At 40.4% G+C, this 20,796-nt stretch overlaps 1 protein-coding gene across 1 annotated transcript; it reads right to left on the reverse strand.

Moving 5' to 3' along the window:
- Positions 1 to 1,210: 1,210 nt before the first annotated feature.
- On the reverse strand, positions 1,211 to 18,267 carry LOC120056890 (chitin biosynthesis protein CHS5-like). The gene is made up of 3 exons (XM_039005152.1): positions 18,144 to 18,267; positions 5,293 to 6,341; positions 1,211 to 2,062 (listed from the first exon to the last, which is right to left on the reverse strand). The coding sequence occupies exons 1-3, from the start codon at positions 18,259 to 18,261 to the stop codon at positions 1,928 to 1,930; spliced, it is 1,302 nt and encodes a 433-aa protein (XP_038861080.1). The 5' UTR covers positions 18,262 to 18,267; the 3' UTR covers positions 1,211 to 1,927.
- Between the last annotated feature and the right edge of the window lie 2,529 nt (positions 18,268 to 20,796).

Genomic DNA, 20,796 nt, shown 5'->3' on the forward strand with positions numbered 1-20,796 from the left:
ATGAATACAACTAACTTTTTGATGACTCTTATAACCTGCTGTGGAGATAAATTCAATTACAAGAAATGTAAGAAACAGATTAACATTTATTTAGTAGCAAATGAAGCATTAGCAAGAGACAAAAAGGGACCCATATACAATTGTGCTTTATAGAATCTCTACAGTTGATTGCAAAAGCAGTGTTCATCCACCACATGCTATAAGAAAGCTACACAACACCGTATCTGTTCCATGCATGACATCTTCCTCCCATGCTTTAGCGATTGTCGTGGCACCAGAGTGCGCACAGCTCCTGACAGAGCTGAAATCCACCACCTATTTATGTTTTAGCCTGGTCCCAGATTTAGGCTGTTTACACCACAGAAAGCCCAAATCTGATATTTTGTTGATTAAATTGGCCTTTTGACCAAATCAGATCAGCTCTGAAAAAGATCTGATGTAATTGGTGAAAAGACAAATTAGTGGAAAAAATATCAGAATTGGGCTGCTTGTGTAGACGCAGCCTTTGTGCCCTTTCCAAAGCCATCGCTCATTGTCAAGGCAAACATGTTCGTCATGACAATGAGTGACAACAAGTTGGCACGTTAGCACAAACAGCCTGGCACTCAGGCTAATGCTTCTTCTCTGTACTGAAAAGACAGTGGAAAATTAACAGCGATTGACAAGTGCATGAGAATTGATAATTCTGGATTCATGTCACAGGATAATGGCATTAGAACTGAAGGCTCGTTAAGGTAATGACGAGTGAGCGACGGTGGTTGTTATCGTTTCCTCCAGACTGAGTCTACGTCACAAATGGTAACCCATTCCCTACACAGTGCACTACTTTTGACCAGAACCATAGGGCCCTGGTCAAAAGTAGTGCACTACATAAGGAATAGGGTGCCATTTGGGATGCATGGCCCCCAGAGCGGGGACAGAGAGCTGATTGATCTAAAGTAATCGGTGTCCAAGTGGTGCTTTACATGCACATTAGGCCATATGAAGAGTGCAGCTTTCTGATAAAAAGAGAAGAATGAACGAGCGAACAAACAGAAAGGAGGACCAGTCCTGGGATAAGTGTATAGCAATCTGGGCAACGTGTTAAGACCAGTAAAATGCCAGATGATGGAAAAATATCAATGTGGTGGTGTGTTCTGGCAGGTCAAGAAAAGTAAAGTGAGGATGGTTTTAGCATAAGAAATAACCACAACATAAATAATTGTCAGTATTGCTGTAAAAATTATCAATTTTATTAAGGTCTATATTTGTAGTATAGTTTTCCAACTCCAGTACCCCCCCAATACAATACATTTTTGTTGTAGCCCAGGACAACAACAAAAAACACCTGATTCATCTTGTCAAGGGCTTGATTAGTTGGGGGGGGGGGTACTGGAGGACAGGATTTGGGAAACACTGGTGTAGTATGCTGTATTCCTACAATATTAACTTCTACAACTACAAATGCTTTGTGGCTAATCACTACAAATTGCCTTCATTCATTGCTGGGCAAACTAGTTACTAACAAGCAAAGTATCACAACATATTTATCTTGATATTGATTCTGACAATCTATACATCCAAATTTTCTGTGTGTGTAATCTGCAAAAGGAGAGAAAAACTATTAAGTGTAGAAGGACAGTAAGGCTTAAACATGGTGAGAATGTTTTTCATATAGACCAGTGTAATTGTCACCCAAATAAATCATTTCAAAACTCAGAGTATGGTTAACAAAACAAAGAGTAATATTTCCAACGTACATGGATTAACATTGAAAACGTGTAGGCTATCGATTACAGAGATGAAGTACCATCAAACTCCCTCCTGCCCAGGATTGTCCTGAAGCAAGAGGAAGTGGGGCAAGCTTGTGGGCAAGCGAGCATTTCAACAATGCAGCCGGAAACAGGTTTGTTCAATTCAGTTCAGTCTTTTCAACTTCCTTCTCTGCTCAGAAAATGTAATCTTGAGTCATCTTGAGGGAAGGCATGGCGTCGTTGACATTCTGGTCCAGCCGATGGTACTCCACATTGTTGCGAGAGCACAGGCCGTCCCTCCAGCGCCGACTCTGGGCCAGGAGGAAGATCTGGAGAGAGGGGGATATTCAAATTGGCCTTTAACCTTTTTAAAATGGTAACCTGAACCAGTATTCATAAAGCATCTCAGAGTTGCAGAGCTGATCTAGGCTCAGGCCCCCTCTGTCCATGTAATCCTACTCTAAAAAGGCTAAAATTATCCTAAATTAGAACGTCTACTCTGAAATGCTTCATACATACAGACCAAAAAGTAACTGCACTAAGCGCTATCAGGATGTTTTTCAAAGAAACACAAAAAGAGGCGTGAATGGGGATTCCCCACACTAAAAATGTAGCTTGTCTACCCATTAGGGTAATGAAGTCTCTCAAAAAGCCTAACTGCAAAAGGAGGCTACATAATCATCATAAGTGTGGGAATTTGTGTGTAAAGTGACCATTTCAAGACAAAGCCTAACTGAAGAAAACCAACCCAAATATGTTTTAGAATAGTCTTGGTCCTTCCTACTACTACTATTTGATCATATTACTCCAGTGCTAGCTTCCCTACACTGGCTTCCTGTTAAGGCAAGGGCTGATTTCAAAGTTTTACTGTTAACCTATAAAGCGTTACATGGGCTTGCTCCTACCTATCTTTCCGAGTTGGTCCTGCCGTACATACCTACACGTACGCGACGGTCACAAGACGCAGGCCTCCTAATTGTCCCTAGAATTTCTAAGCAAACAGCTGGAGGCAGGGCTTTCTCCTATAGATCTCCATTTTTATGGAATAGTCTGCCTACCCATGTGAGAGACGCAGACTCGGTCTCAACCTTTAAGTCTTTACTGAAGACGTATCTCTTCAGTAGGTCATATGATTGAGTGTAGTCTGGCCCAGGAGTGTGAAGGTGAACGGAAAGGCTCTGGAGTAAGTAACGAACAGCCCTTGCTGTCTCTGCCTGGCCGGTTCCCCTCTCTCCACTGGGATTCCCTGCCTCTAACCCTATTACAGGGGCTGAGCCACTGGCTTACCGGTGCTCTTTCATGCCGTCCCTAGGAGGGGTGCGTCACTTGAGTGGGTTGAGTTACTGACGTGATCTTCCTGTCTGGGTTGGCACCCCCCCTTGGTTTGTGCTGTGGTGGAGATCTTTGTGGGCTATACTCAGCCTTGTCTCAGGATGGTAAGTTGGTGGTTGAAGATATCCCTCTAGTGGTGTGGGGGCTGTGCTTTGGCAAAGTGGGTGGGGTTATATCCTTCCTGTTTGGCCCTGTCCGGGGGTATCATCGGATGGGGCCACAGTGTCTCCTGACCCCTCCTGTCTCAGCCTCCAGTATTTATGCTGCAGTAGTTTATGTGTCGGGGGGCTAGGGTCAGTTGGTTATATCTGGAGTACTTCTCCTGTCTTATCCGGTGTCCTGTGTGAATTTAAATATGCTCTCCTTCTTTCTTTCTCTCTCTCGGAGGACCTGAGCCCTAGGACCATGCGTCAGGACTACCGGGCATGATGACTCCTTGCTGTCCCCAGTCCACCTGGCCTTGCTGCTGTTCCAGTTTCAACTGTTCTGCCTGCGGCTATGGAACCCTGACCTGTCCACCGGACGTGCTACCTGTCCCAGACCTGCTGTTTTCAACTCTCTAGAGACCGCAGGAGCGGTAGAGATACTCTTAATGATCGGCTATGAAAAGCCAACTGACATTTACTCCTGATTATTATTTGACCATGCTGGTCATTTATGAACATTTGAACATCTTGGCCATGTTCTGTTATAATCTCCACCCGGCACAGCCAGAAGAGGACTGGCCACCCCTCATAGCCTGGTTCCTCTCTAGGTTTCTTCCTAGGTTTTGGCCTTTCTAGGGAGTTTTTCCTAGCCGCCGTGCTTCTTCACCTGCATTGCTTGCTGTTTGGGGTTTTAGGCTGGGTTTCTGTACAGCACTTCGAGATATTAGCTGATGTACGAAGGGCTATATAAAATAAACTTGATTTGATAATAAGAGTGCTTTTCCTTACATCTCCTGCCGTTTTGCAGGTTAAACAAAGTGGCTACCCACTGCTTCAGCCTCTCCAATCTAATGTGCATTTTCTACAGTGCATTCGGAAAGTATACAGACCCCTTGACTTTTTCCACATTGTTACGTTACAGCCTTATTCTAAAATGTATTAAATACAATTTTTTCCTCGTCAATCTACACACAATACCCCATAATGACAAAGCGAAAACAGGTTTTTAGAAATGTTTGTTAAATATAAAATAATAATACATAAATATTCAGAATCTTTGCTATGAGATGTGAATCTGAGCTCAGGTGCATCCTGTTTCCATTGATCATCCTTGAGATGTTTCTACAACTTGATTGGAGTCCACCTGTGATCAATTCAATTGATTGGACATGATTTGGAAAGGCACACACACACGTCTATATAAGGTCCCACAGTTGACAGTGCATGTCAGAGAAAAAACCAAGCCGTGAGGTCGAAGGAAGTGTCGTAGAGCTGGGGAAGGGTACCAAAACATTACTGCAGCATTGAAGGTCCCCAAGTTCAGTGGCCTCCAAGATGAACAGAGCAAAGAACAGAGAGGTCCTTGATGAAAACCTGCTCCAGAGCGCTCAGGACCTCAGACTGGGCAAAGGATCACCTTCCAACAGGACAACGACCCTAAGAACACAGCCAAGACAATGCAGGAGTGACTTCAGGAAAAGTGAGTGGCCCAGCCAGAGCCCGGACTTAAACCGGATCAAACATTTCTGGAGAGAAGTGAAAATAGCTGTGCAGCGACGCTCCCCATCCAACCTGAGAGCTTGGATCTGCAGAAACTCCCCAAATACAGGTGAGCCAAGCTTGTAGTGTCATACCCAAGAAGAATTTAGGCTGCAATCACTGCCAAAGGTGCTTCAACAAAGTACTGAGTAAAGGGTCTGAACACTTATGTAAATGTGATATTTCAGTGAATTGTTTTTATAAATTTGCAAAATGTCTAAATCTGTTTTTGATTTGTCATTATGGGGTATTGTGTGTAGATTGATGAGGATGTACACAATTCCTGGAAGCTGAAAATGTCCCAGATCTTCCATGGCCTGCATACTTACTAGACATGTCACCCAATGAGCATGTTTGAGATGCTCTGGATTGACGTGTACGAAAGCGTGTACCAGTTCCCACTAATATCCAATATCCTTATATTAACTGTAACAGTAAAATCTTTGAAATTGTTGCATTTATATTTTTGTTGAAGATGAGGTGCAGTACAACAGAATACAACTGTCTTGAATGGATTAATAAAGTATTCTTCCTCTGCTTACCTTCCTCTTATTGTGGTAGGTGATGTATACGATGGCCACCAGGAAGGCCAGGATGACCACGTGGAAGAAGAAGTGTGAGTCCTCATCCTGGAGGGTGTAGATGGTGGTGTCCTTCATACGCACGTCTATCTTCCCAGCATTCTCTGCTGGTCTGAGCACCACCGGGTCATTGTCTGCGTCCACCATGATGTCGTCCTCCTCGTCGTTGTTCAGAGGAGCCTTAACTGCTGGCCTCGGGTCATAGTCGCCGTCCTCATCGACATCGTCCTCATTTTCTCTGTCGTACATGTCAATCTCTGCCTGGGACTCTAGATGGTCCTCTTGCTCGTCCTCTGTAGGGTTCATGCGACCGACAAGCTTGGTGTTGGAGGCAGAGCTTGGTTTCTCCAGGGTGGGCTTGGATGTGGTGGTGCTGATGGCTGGATCTGCAGCCATAGTAAAGGCGGCAGCAGCATCTGCATCAGTGGGATTGGGAAGTAGTTCTTCAGTAGTCCGTCCTACTTCCTTGCCAACAGTTGTTTTATTAATAATGGCAGGGGATTCAGCTATAACCTCCCCTTTGGTGGCCGGTGCGACATATGCTGTTACACCATCGATAGGTGCATCCTTGATGGGTGTGGTAGCATCCTTGATGGGTGTGGTAGCATCCTTGATGGGTGTGGTAGCATCCTTGATGGGTGTGGTAGCGTCTTCTAAAGGTGTGGTAGCGTCTTCTAAAGGTGTGGTAGCATCCTTGATGGGTGTGGTAGCGTCTTCTAAAGGTGCGGTAGCATCCTTGATGGGTGTGGTAGCGTCTTTGATAGGCGTAGCACTCTCATTGGGTGTAGCAGCAGCAGCATCCTTTACGTCTGATGTTACAGCCTTAATGACTGCTGTGTCATCAACCTCGATAGATGTTCTAGCTTTGTCATTGGTTACTGTGTCTGCCTTGCTGTCTGTTGTACCAGTGCTGTCGGCTGTTGCTGCACCCTTGCTGGCAGTTGCCAAAGGCAAGGAGTGATCTGAACCAACAACTCCTGGATTCAGAGGTGGTTGAACCTCAACTGAATCTGGAAATGAGAGAAATGGGAATTGAAAACAATCACCGCATTCACTTGAACATTTGTTCACATTCCACACTTTGCAAAACAAGTCGTGGGCGTTTAACCGATTTGTAGTCTACTGGGGATTTGAAAATAAATGTGGTGAAATCTTTAGTGGAACAATGTAGCCAAGTGATATAGGCCTAATCTAATTTTACACGACACACATCTTATCATTCTATGTCTGATCTGTAATGTTTGTCATTGCGCCATCACTTTGAATGATTTTGTATTAGATAACCTACCGTTAGTTTCTCTTTGCCCTCTGAGTTTCAGTATACATTTCTCACTGTAAAAATGTGCAGTGTACAGTAAATACCAGCTTAATTTATATGCAGTCTAAGTGTACAAGATGTTCAGTCGGGCATCTACTGAGGGGGATGTTTGTTCTAGCACCTTCCATCTCAATCAATGACACGATTCAACTAGAGAGTCAACATGATTTTATACTCCTGGGACTTTTATAGGCGTCGTCCAAGCTGAGGGTTAAGCTGGGTGTGGAAAGTCGGCGGAATTGCGCCCCTAAGTTAGCGGTCCCCATGAAGAAAGGGAGTATTCATTCCTGAGGCTACTGCCAGCATAAATATTGAATAAAAGGGAGACCTTTGTCGCAACGATCTCGTTACACATTAATTTGCGACTAAACACACCCTCTTTAACTAGTAAATGACTGGAAAGTATCCTCCGTCGACTTTGTAAAGGGAGGGACATCCAAATAATACGCAACATGTTGTCTACTGAAATGTCCCCAAGTCTAACGATTTCTTCCCTCTTGCAATGTCTGTCATCAATCTCTCCTACGTCTACATCACAAATACTGCTCTCCTCACACGTTAAACACCGGTGTAGGACGACACCTCAGATGGAATCTTTCTTTCTGTAACTCAAGAAACTCTGGGGCAATCCCAGCATCTCCTCACACACACACAGTGTATGGCTACTGTTGATAATGGTTAGATTTCTCACAGAGAAGAACACTTATGGATATTGGATAGCATGCAATGTCAATTTGGAGGCCTGTAAAACAGGCCACATGGGATCGCTTTCCCTGAATGTGGCATTAAGCAATGCTCCTAAGAGGAACTCTGAACAGTTCGGCTATGGCACACAAAGGGAACATAGACTGGCTATGATACGATAAGGCCAGAGATGATGTGTGCAAAATGTGATCTCTTCTCAAAATATGATTTTTGTAAGTCACTTTCAGAAGGCGATAAGGAAGCTATTGGAAAAGTATTCCTGGCCTCCTGAGTGGCGCAACGGTCTAAGGCACTGCATTGCAGCGCTAGAGGCATCACTACATACCCTGGTTGGTTCCCAGGTTGTCACAACTGGCCGTTATTGGGAGTCCTATAGGGCGGCGCACAATTGGCCCAGCGTTGTCCGGGTTCGGGGGGGGGGGGGCACGTCATTGTAAATAAGAATTTGTTCTTAACTGATTTGCATAGTTAAATAAAAATGTAAAAATAAAGTATTCCCATGAAGACAAGCTTTATATCAATCTCCAATACAGCATTGTCAAGTCAAAAATAGACATTAAAATCATGTGCAGACAGAACCCCGCCCCCCACCAAAAAAAAATAAGAAACTTAGAAAACTAGCTATAGGCCTGCCTTAGATAAGGTCATATTTTTGTTGGAAATTGTGCGCACACAGGCTAGCTCGCCAACACCGAAGAGAGTAATCTATAGTGACTATTTTAAACACTAATCCATTGTGCTACTAGCTAGCTAACTACCTCTCTGTAGCTGGGATTCAAGTTAATGGCACGTGCACACGTACAGTGAAATGCCTTTCTTGCTAGCTCAAAACCCAACAATGCAGTAATCAATATCAATGTAGCACTAAAAATAAAAAGGTAGAACAAAAACACATGAGAAATAAAGGAAATAAGAACACGAGAAGTAAGCTAGCCTATATACAGGGTCAGTGCCAATACCATATTTACAATGTGCAGGGATACTAGAGTGATAAAGGTAGATATGTATACGGGTAAGGTGACTAGGCATCAGGATATGATAAACCAAGTATCAGCAACATATATGTTGATTGTATGGGAGTGTGTGTGTGTGTGTGTGTGTGTGTGTGTGTGTGTGTGTGTGTGTGTGTGTGTAGTCAGTGTGCATGTTGTGTGTGGTGTCAGTGTAAAGGCCGGTGAGTGTGCATAGAGACGGTGCAAAAATAAACGGTCAACTCAGTCCGTGTAGACATTATGTTAGCTATTTAGCAGTCTAATGACTTTTGGATAGAAGCTGCTCAGGAACGGGTTGGTCCCAGACTTGATCCACCGGTACCACTTGCTGTACGGAAGCAAAGAGAACAGTCTGTGGCTGGAGTATAACGATTTTCCTTGCTTTCACGCCACCTGATTTAGAGGTCTTGGATGGGAGGGAATCCGGCCCCAATAATGTACTGGGCTGTCCGCACCAACCTCTTTAGCACCACGCGATCGAGGGCGGTGCTGTTGCCATAATAAGCAGTGAAGCAGCAAGTCAAGATGCTCTCAAATGGTGCAGCTGTAGAACATCAAGAATTGAGGACAAAACCTTTGCCACCTTCTTCACAACTGTGCGCGTCAGTGATTTGACACCGAGGAACTTGAAGCTCTTGACCCGCTCCACTGCAGCCCCTTCGGTGTGGATGGAGGCATGCTCAATTTTATTCCATTCCAGCCATTACTATGAGCCTGTCCTCCTCAATTAAGGTGCCACCGGCTGCCTGGGATTGTCACATAGCTATTCCTCTTATCTAGGTGGATGAGGGCAGTGTGAGGTACAATTGAGATTGCATTGTCGATGGATCGGTATGCAAATTGGAGTGGTTCTAGGATGTCTGGGATGATGGAGTTGATGTATGCCATAACCAACCTTACAAAAATCACTTAATGATTATAGATGTGAGTGATAAAGGCCAGTAGTCATTGTGGCATGAAGCATTAGAGTTCTTGGGAACAGGAATGAAGACATGTGGAGATTAAAGACTGGGACAAGGAGAGGTTGAAAATAACCATAAATTTAGGCTTGGGCGATACCCCGTTATACAGTATAAACGATCTATTTCGAAATACCGACAGTATGATTTTCAATTCTGTTTTCTGGGTGCGGTTGGCGGCAACCCGCCTCGCAGGAGCTGCATGCTACAGCACTGCTTATTAGCTATAAGTTAAATATAACAAATCTAAGATGTGTAAAATAAACTCTCCCCAGCTATGCATTTGGTTTGCTAACTTTCTAGATTAATGGCTAGACGTCAAGATCAAACTTCTTTGTTTGTGTGCACATTCAGCAATCTGCGAAGTCTTGCATCTTGCAATAACTGCATGGCAACGTAATTTCGCTGAGTCTACCTTTAAATTACACTTTCAATATTCCATAAGAAATCGATTCAAATAATAGAAATAAAGAGACTTTCCATTTAACTTGACATTCAACGGTGGGTGAACCGACGGTCATCCTTGTGGTAGTAATTTAAAATGTTCAATTTAACATGTACCAACTAAATTGCAGTGGTCTGAAGGAATAGTCTCTGCATTATATTTCTATTTTTGAAATGACACCCACCCTGTATTCAAGAGTATGCTGTGTTAACCAATGGTGGGCACAATGCACATAAACCTCAGATTATGTAAATTAGGGTCCAAGCTACAACATATGCAAAAATGTTAATGTGTTTAGATAATTGATGTTAAAGGCAACAGAAAAAAATTTAAATGTACAATGTTCGCAAGCTTTTACATGGTATGCAAAACGGTCAACATTGAGCAACTGTCACATATACTCACTCTCCGGCACGAGAGGTAGTTAGACTGCTCATTGTTACGCACACCTGTCACCTGGACTCAATCACCTGCCTGATTAACTTCCCTATAAAACTGTCCCTCCCGTCGGTTCTTTCCCTAGCCGTTATTGACTCTGCGTTCCATGTCTGTACGCTGCTCGTGTTTTTTATCTATGTTCGTTTATTTATCAAATTATTCTCTGCCTGTACTTGCTTCCCGACTCCCAGCATACAGGGCGGCAAGTAGCTTAGTGTTTAGAGCGTTGGACTAGTAACCGAAAGGTTGCAAGATCAAATCCCCGAGCTGACAAGATAAAAATCTGTCGTTCTGCCCCTGAACAAGGCAGTTAACCCACTGTTCCAAGGCCGTCATAAAAAATAAGAATTTGTTCTTAACTGACTTGCCTAGTTAATTAAAGGTTAAAAAAATGTTACAGCAACTCCATCTGAATGTTTTGGCACGCAGGTCCAAAGTCCCTTTGCCCACTTCTACCATGGGGAAATGGAAAGGTCCATTCAAATAAAAGGGGTGAGGTCAAAAAGTGATTGGAATCAAATAGAACGACCTATTAATCAGATTAGTTAGTTAAGAATGCATGAAAGATTATGCGGCGTTCAAAACAACTGGAAACTCTCAGATTTCAGTGTGTTCACGATAACTGGGATCTCGGGGGGACGAGCACCGACTAGGAAAAATCTTTTTTAACAGTTATCCAAATCAGAATTCCAAATCTGAAACTCTGGCATCTTTCTATAGCTGATTTCTAAAGATAACTAAAGTTCATGGATATTTGGGGATAATTCCCCAAATATGCGTTTCCTTAATTTTCTATCAATTCGGAAGTGGCTGACTATAACCAGAGAAACCCTGCGAGGGAAACAGCACCCCTCTGTCTCAGTATGTGTAGTCTTTGTATCCGATGCTGTCTGGAACAAGAGTATGACATGTTGCTGCAGTAGCATTTGATTGATTGATGCAAGCTTAGCTCAACTGTGGGTTGTCCTAGCACAGTACCTTGGACAGCCACATGATATTTAGCAACATTGATTGGACTAAATTGTTTATATCTTTACGTTTTTTCAGTGTATTAAAGTAAGCATATATAGCCTCGTTGATCTGATCATGTTTGTGCTGGAATAGCAGACGCATTGCTCCTGTTGTCTTTGTGCTGACATGCGGTAACGCCATGATTCTAAATCAGTAGTTTAGTAAATTGTCGGAAACAACTTGCTTGACCATGCTTTGTGGACTTCACCTGTCAGATGTTGCTCTCAGGTTTTGTGATGAAACAAAAACACTTGTTTAATTTATTCCACCACTGTCTGACTTGTCTTTGTTGTCGCAGCCTTTTTGTATATCACGGTGGCGTATGAACTAAGTTATTTCGCAAACATGCAAATATCACAACATAGGTTGTACTATGGCTTTTTTACTGCCTTGGCTTGCCCAGTGATTTTACCCATGCACCTCTAATACTGATGTAATGATTTGACCTTGTTTTTATCACGAGTTCCCAGTTTTGAAAGCACCCCACGCCACATTCAATACAACTGGGAACTCTGGAAAATAAGAGGTCAAATCATGACGTCAGTGATGTTCAGAGCTCTTGAAAGAAGCCCGAGTGGAGATGGCCCAAGATGGCATCACTTTGATCGGGTGTATTTGAACGTATGTCCCAATAAACTAGGAAGATTATGATCAATATTCAAGGATTACTTATCTGAAGTAACAGAAGGTGATTGGAAAACGCGGTGATCACACTACTACATGGGCAGAAGAAACCGAAAAAGGCAAGGCATGGCTGAACAGATGCTTATCACCTCAAATCAAATGTTATTGGTCACATACACATTTAGCAGATGTTAATGCGAGTGTAGCGAAATGCTTGTGCTTCTAGTTCTGACAGTGCAGTAATGTTAGATTACTTGTCAGACAATTCCCCAACAACTACCTTATACACAAACAAGTCTCAAGGGATGGAATAAGAATATGTAAAGATAAATATATGGATGGCCAAGCGGCATAGGCAAGGTGCAATAGATGGTATAAGGTACAGTATATACATATGAGTAATGTAAGATATGTTAACATTATTAAAGTGGCACTGTTTAAAGTGACTAGTGGTCCATTTATTAAAGTGGCCAGTGATATGAGTCTATGTAGGCAGCAGCCTCTCTGAGTTAGTGATTGCTGTTTAACAGTGATGGCCTTGATCAAAGCTGTTTTTGAGTCTCTCGGTCCTAGCTTTGATGCACCTGTACTGACCTCACCTTCTGGATGGTAGCGGGGTGAACAGGCAGTGGCTCGGGTGGTTGTTGTCCTTGATTATCTTTTTGGCCTTTGTGACATCGAGTGCTGTAGCTGTCTTGGGTGGTAGGTAGTTTGCCCCCTCAGATGCTAGCAGCGAAACAAAAGCATGCAGCCCACGTGAAGACTTTCCAGAACTCATGGCAAAAGAATCCTTATTTTCACCACTGCCACCGACGCCGAGTAAGAGCCCTCCTACCAAATACAGGGCAGTCAAATTGTTCTGCCAACCCTGACATTCTCAAGGCCATCTTTGAGAAACTGGCCATCATTGAAAAGACAGACTATTTTCAAATCAATGGAGTCGCTCTCAGCCACTGTGCAGCAGCTCCTCAATCAGGTGTCAACCCATAGTGAAAAAAATACTGACAATGGAAGCTGAAATACAGAAACTGCAACAGGTGAAATCTCCAGCTGCGACAGAATTCCAACTGCGACAGAATGTCATGGAAGTCCAGCGCCGGAGATGGAACCTGAAACTGCATGGGGCGCGAGAAGAAGACGGGAAGAACATGCGGAGCGTTTTCATCGACATCCTCGGCAAAGTAGCACCCAGGATTCGAGACAAGCTCCCGGACATCATCGACGTGGTGCACTGCCTGGGAAAGTGAAGGGACGACGGATCTCCGCGGACAACCATCATGCGGTTCACAACGAGAATCTACAGTGTTGTCGGAAAGAAGCCAAGGAGTCCAGGCTTCTCATGGAGAATAAACTACACATCAAAGAGGCTCTCACTCCAGAAGATGCTGCTGCAAGGGGAAAACGTTGACCTCGTGGTAAAAAAAATGCAAGAGAAGGGAAGAGAGCATCTTTCAGCAGCCCTTCTGCATTTATTGATGGAAAGAAGATGGATTGCCAGGACGTCAAGTGAATGTCATGATTGTACTAAATGTTTTGAAAACGCTGTGCTCAGGTATATAGCTACATTGACTTAATCTATGTCGTCCTATTCTTTCTAAGTCAAATGAAAACGTTGAATTAGCTAAATTCCTTGAGTAATAAGTCGATTGTCATTTTTATATTCACCCTGTTTTATAATCACCAGGTTGGTAAATGTGAATACGGGTTCATCGGATTGATCACAACTACCTCGGTTTAGGGTAGTCCAGTTCTCTCTAAGCGCAGGTTTCCTTACTAGCTACTGTTAGTTGAGAATTATCTGTTAATTGAATGATTAGAATATTCCGCCCTGAAACATATGGAATTGATTAGAATGTAATGGAATTGATTAGAATGTATAAAATCATAATCAATAAATGTGTAGTCCTAGTCAGAATTAGGGTAAAGACAATATGTCTTTATGGTATTTTAAACACAGACTGTCTGAGCTTGGTGCCGACCTGACTAGAGATTTGGGAGAGAACAGGGAGTACGTCTCAAGGACAAGGTCACTAATCTCTGTCAGCTGGGTAGCAGGACATGTGTGTGCATCTGTTTGTGTGTATATGTGTGCGTCTGTTTGTGTGTATGTGTGTGCGTATGGTTGTGAATGTGTGGGCGTGAGAAGTCAGTATAAAATTTATTGTTTTGTATTCTTGACTTTAGAACGTTCCCGTGAATAAACCTTTTTGACTATCTTTTAGCTGGGCCTCCGTCTGTTTCATTCAACCAGGATCTTACAAATTCTGGTTTGCAGACTGAGTAATATAATTAAATTGGGTTATGTACCTGGAGAACAAAATTCTCTTAACAGCTACCTAGCCTACTAGTTCAACTAGTTATTCATATCACTACACTGTATTTGTTTTCTTATTTCTGTCAGGTTAGGCAACGTTTTGAATTCAATGCACTAAATATTGTATCTCCAAACGCAGGGGTTTACAAAACACTAAATGTAGATTTCACTCTACTCCAGGAGACTCAGTCCTGCGATTCAGATTCTAGTTTTTGGAAATCACAATGGGGAAATACTGTTTATTAGTCAGGGGTCTAACCACTCAGCTGGCACTATGATATTGCTTCATAAGTTTAGAGGTGATATTTCAAAGTATTGTGTGTCCAAATATGGAAGACATTAATCTCCAATCTAAATAATGATTGTTATATTATATGCAATGTGTACAATTGATAGATATTACTGCACTGTTGGAGCTAGGAACAAGCATTTTGCGACACCCGCAATAACATCTGCTAAATGTGTGTATGTGACCAATAAAATGTTATTTGATTCTCACACCTCAAATAAGACTTTATTTTTGGATCTTGCTGATAAGCTTACTGAGCTGCAAAACAAGTATACAAATACATGGCTTATAATAGCTGGAGACTTAATGAAACACCTCATAACTCTTTAGATAGATTTCCAACTAGACTAGCTCAAAGATCTCAGAATAGTAACATCACCTCATTTTGCAGTAAACTGACAGTGATTGAACCATGGCGCTTCTTTAACACAAACTTAAATGAATACACCTGGTGTAATAGGTCAATGATGGTCAGATCTAGAAAGTATCCGTTTCATTTCTCCCCCACTTTTACAGTATGTACAACAAGTCAAACATGCTCCTTTGACTGATCATAAAATGATATTATTGAAGTTAGAATGTTTTGAAAAATCCAATGGCATTCGAGGATTCCGGAAACATAATAATTCACTCTTAAATGATCCAGTTTTTAACAACAGCATAAATAACTTGATCATAGACTTGTTTATTTCAAATGATTTAGAACCAAAGCCTGAAAGTAATTGAGAAATATTTAAATTCAAAAGTAAGATATCACCATTACACTTAATAAATAAAAAAGTATTTTAGAAAGGGATACCCTTACAGCAGAGGAAGAAACATAGCAAATGTACATTGAGTTAGCTAAAGAGCTAAAAATGGGTTGAGGGTTAGAAAAACAAGCTAATTTTTTGCCCTTGAAAAAAGGAACTAGAAGAGACAATCTCTTTCTACATTAAATATTGACAATGCCTTGTGTAAAGACCCCCAAGATCATCTCTAGCTTTGTGTATTCTTTCTATGAAAATCTGTATAAATCTAATTTTAATAGAATGTGAACATTTTATGGAACATGTCCATGATCATGTTCCAATTATTTCTGATGAGTTCAGGTCCATATGTGAAGATGAGTTTTCTGTAGTAGAGATTAGAGATGCTCTTAAATCTATGAAGAAGGGCAAAGCACCTGGAACAGATGGTCTTTCTGGACATTTAGAGGGACCAGTATTCAACATGTTCCAAGAATGTCTAGCGGTGATGATTACTAGCATGAAACAAGGGCTTATTTCCTTGATACCAAAACCTGATAAAGATCCCCTTTTCATAGATCATTTGAGACCTATTAAATTATTAAATACATATTATGTTTGCATATGCTAATAGACTTAAAAATGGGCCTAAACCACCTCATTAATGAAACCCAAACGGGTTTCATGAAAGGTCGCCGGATCAGCTGTAACATTAGGTCAGTTTTAGACTTGATTACGCTGATTCAATTGACTCAAAGGCTATTTTATTCCTCGAATTTTGTAAACATTTGATACAATTGAACACAAATTCCTAAAACATATGTTGTACACTTCTGGTTTCGGGACTAGCTTTGTCTCTGTTATCAATAGGTTTTATAAAGATATGAATAGTTCTATTCTGATTAATCGTAAAACATCTCAAATATTTCATATTCACCATAGTGTATGGCAGGGTTGCCCTATTTCAGCTTTCTTATTCCTTTTAGTTGTAGAATTACTATCTACTAGCATTTTAAACAACCCTGAATTAAAAAGGTATTTCAATATTTGGAAAATAAATACAAATCTAAATTAGCAGACAATACAGCTCTGTTTCTAAAAGACAAGGATCAAGTTGCTATTGCACTTATTATAAAATCATTCTCTTCTGCTCTGGATCTTAACTTCAATAAATGTGAAATATTATCCATACATAACTCAAATTACCAATCTGTTGAATATTCCAGTAAAAGACTGTGAAATATTTAGGGGTGCACATGGCAAAAAAACATTTTCCATCAACATCTCAAATTCTCTCAGAGATTAAAGAAAACTAAATCCCTCTTTAATAACTGGTTCCTGCGTGACCTCTATTACTGGAAGGGTTTTATTGTCCAAAGCAGAGGGTCTGACGTTATCTACCCTGCTCTATCGCTATTTGGAGCTGATCAAACCAGCAAGGATATCAACGAAACTTTCCTAGACTTTATTTTAAAAACAAACAAACTTAAGTCTAATATCAAACTAAAGAGCTGATGGTGGGCTTTAAGTGCTAGATTTAATTGATAACAACAATACCTTTCAAGTAAACTGGATAAAAAGGATGTATGCTTAGCTCTGAATCTATATGGTACTTCATTCCCTGTCATATCTTTATGAAATTGGGTGGTCTTCAATTTGTGGAAATGCAACTATTCTCCAGCAAAATTACCCATCAAACTGTCCAAATTTCCTGAACAAGCCCTTTTAGCCTGGAAACTATATTATGTCCACAACTTCTCACCACACAAGGCACTTCTGGGGAACAACAAAGATATTGTTGTTAAAAACAAGTCTTTGTTCTTACCTAAGTGGTTTGAAAGAAATATTATATTTGTCCTTGATTTATTTGATAAAAGGATTAAATATACTCTTATAGAAAGTTCTTAGAAACATAACTTCCAGTACATTATAAAGAATTTAATTCTACATGCAAAGCAATACCTTGAGGACTTACTCAATGAAATCTCATCTGTGTTTCAGAGAACATGTCAAGATAGATGCACAATTTGTTAGAAGGTTGCCCCCTGCTGGATAAGAAATGCAATTACACATTCTTAAGATTACTTTAACTCGAAGAACAATATCTCTCCTAGAGTGAAATTCTTCCAGAATGCATATACTGAAATTGAATGGAAGAAAGCTTGGTTGCTCCCTCACAAATGTTCTATATCAAATCAAGTAAAATAAATGTACTTTAAATCTTGCACAAAATATACCCTTGCAATAACTTCATGGACTTAAGAGGACATATGCCTTTTCTGTGATAAGGGGAAACTATTATACACATTTATGAGTGTCACTCTAGTTAATTTGGAGCGAGTTAAGTATTTACAGTTTTAATTTCATTAATGAAATGAATGAAAGATGTAATATGTTATTATTCAAATGAAAAACTACTGAATTTGTCCTTAATTTCTTAATTCTCTCGTAAATTGTATATGAAATCTGTCCCCAAATGCAATATAGTTTTACTTGAAATTCAATATTTAATAAAATCTCTAGAATTAGTCAACCAAAAAACACTATTCTTACAATGCTATCATAGGTTTGTACAATTGTAACCCCTGACCTTATATTTATTTGAAGTACTTTAACTTTGAAACTAAATTCATGTGTAGTGATTTCTTTTTTTTTAACTTTAATGTTATTTTATGTTCCTTCAGAGAAAATATACGTGTAGTTCGAGTTGGAATTCAGATTTTTCCCAGTCGGAGCTCGTTTTTTTCCGAGTTGCCACTGGTTTTGAACACTCAGAATCAGAGATTTCTGAGTTCCCAGTTGTTTTCAACGCGTAATAACTTATATTTCTGACAGAATTGTCTGCCATGTTCCTCGTCATCTGACACCTTGGCAAGTCACTAGGCGGCACAAGCTGGTCGTGTTGGAACTGTGAGCAAGCTAGCTTACTCCCAACATAAAACTAACCATAAATATTCCATGGCAACTTCATGGTGAATATTAAACATACCGTTTTCGGGTTCCAGCGGTGCCGAAATACAGTTGAGAGGAAATAGTTGTAACAAGATAAACACAGCAAATGCACAGTGAATTTTCCAGCTGCGTCTCGTCTCCCTGCAAGCCGCCATCTTTGTTTTGGGTGATTGTTGATGGGCGTGGTTAAGACGTGAAAAGCTGACGGAGAACAACAGAAACGAGAAACACTGGCAGCATTCCAAACACTTAAATGACACACCCAATCCCCTCACCCCTCAAATTAAGTGGACACTTCTAGTGACGTTCCATAACGTCTGACGAGTATACACTTTTGGGAGAGGGCCCGTGAAGATAAATCTTATTGCAAGAACTGGGAGCTCTTTCAATTTGAGGTGTCCAAATACCTTAGAAAATATGGTAGTAATATTGCTAAGACCAGAAGAGCTGAGGAGGAAAAGGTGATCATTAAGATAACTTCCCTTTCTCAGAGGTCCCCAGCCGGCCTCTCGGGGGAGGAGATTATGGAACTAATTGAGTTACAAAATAAACAGGATAATATATATATAGATTAAAAGCAGAAGGAGCCTTTATTAGATCTAGGAAAAATGGATTTAGGAGGGAGAACAGAATTCGTCCTATTTCTTTAGACTTGAGAAATTTCACTCTAAAAATAACACTATCCATAAATTAAACATTGATGGTGATATTACAGATGACCAAAAATGAATCGCTAAATACTGTAGCAATTTTTACAGAAAATTGTATAGCTCTACGTACTGTCAGGAATCCACAGATGTGTTTTTTAACTCACTGAATAATGTTCACTCTATCAGTGATATAGAATCTAAACATTGTGATGAACCCATCAAAGTTGAAGAGATTATAGAGTCTATCAAACATCTAAAGAACAATAAATCACCAGGTGTTGATGGAATTACATCAGAATTGTACAAATTATTTTCTGAACAAATAGCTCCCTTCCTATTTGAAGTCTTTTTAGAGTATTAAAAACAATGTTTTCCCTCCTACAATGAGTCAGGGATTAATAACACTGATACCTAAGCCTAAAAAATAAGTGCTGCTCATCGATAACTGGCATCCAATTTGTCTTCTTAATAATGACTATAAGATATTAGCCTTACTACTTGCAAAAATAATTAAAGAAGTCCTGGATGCAATCATTGATGAAACACAGTCTGGCTTCATGAGGAATAGACATATTTCTAACAATGTCAGACTAGTATTAGACATACTTGACTACTCAGACCTAATAACTGAGGATAGCTTCATATTATTTTTTGATTTTTATAAAGCATTTGACACAGTAGAGCATCAGGTTCTCTTCCACTCCCTTGAGAGACTTGGCTTTGGGGATTTTTTCTGTAAGGCTATTAAGACTCTCTATGCAAATGGTAACAGCTCTATCAAATTGAAATATGGCACCTCACCTAGATTTGAGCTAAAGAGAGGAATTAGGCAAGGTTGTCCTATCTCCCCGTACCTGTTTTTATTAATCACCCAACTTCTTGCAAATTCTTTAAATAATAGTCCTGTACAAGGTATTTCCATAGCTGGTAAAGAAATTATTATAAGCCAGCTGGCTGATGATACTACACTTTTTCTGAAAGACGCTAACCAAATTCCCATATCGATCAATGTGATACAATCCTTTTCCAAAGCGTCTGGTCTATACCTTAACATTAATAAATGTGAACTCATAGCTGTCAAAGATTGTGTGACACCTTCATATTATGGTATTCCAGTAAAAGAAGAACTTACATATTTAGGCATAACCATTATAAAGGATCAGAAGTCTAGAGGCTTACTAAATTTTAACCCTCTTATTAAAAATACCCAGAAGAAGCTAAATCAATGGCTACAGAGGGACTTATCTTTAAAAGGTAGAGTCCTAATAACCAAGGCCGAAGGTATCTCTAGACTGACATATGGCGCTCTATCTTTATATCTTGACAGTAAAATAAGCAAGGAGATAGACCAGATGCTTTTCAACTTTCTTTGGAGAAACCGTACCCATTACATTAGGAAAACTGTTGTAATGAACACTTATGAGAATGGTGGACTGAATTTTCTGGACTTTACTACTTTAAATAATACTTTTAAGATCAATTGGATAAAACAATTCCTAAGAAGACCCACTTCTATCTGGAATTTTATTCCTCATAATGTCTTCTCTACTTTTGGTGGCCTTAACTTCATGTTGTTTTGCAATTATAATATTGACAAAATTCCAGTGACAAAATTCCTTTCTGCTTTTCATCGGCAGGTTTTCTTGTCATGGTCCTTAATTTATAAACACAATTTTTCTCCACACAGATATTATATATGGAATAATCGGGATATATTGTATAAAAATACTTCTTTGTTTTTAGAATATTGGTTCCGAAATAATATCCTATTGGTTATCCAAATGGTAAATGCAGAGGGTCTTTTACTCAGTTATAAGGAATTCTTATCACTTTACAAGGTCCCTGTAACACCTAAAGATTTTGCAATTGTTTTAGACGCCATTCCCTCAGGTGTTGCTCTGTTATTCAGGAACGTGTCAAGACCTGACCCTCAGAGCCTATCTTCTATTGACCCTGTTGACTCATCAGTAGGAAAGATTTGTTTCTCTTTTGGTCCATTCAACAACAGAGCAATACAAACCGTGTTTCAGCAGGATGTTG

The sequence above is a fragment of the Salvelinus namaycush genome, chromosome 12, assembly GCF_016432855.1.
Source record: "Salvelinus namaycush isolate Seneca chromosome 12, SaNama_1.0, whole genome shotgun sequence".
Taxonomy (NCBI): Eukaryota; Metazoa; Chordata; class Actinopteri; order Salmoniformes; family Salmonidae; genus Salvelinus; species Salvelinus namaycush.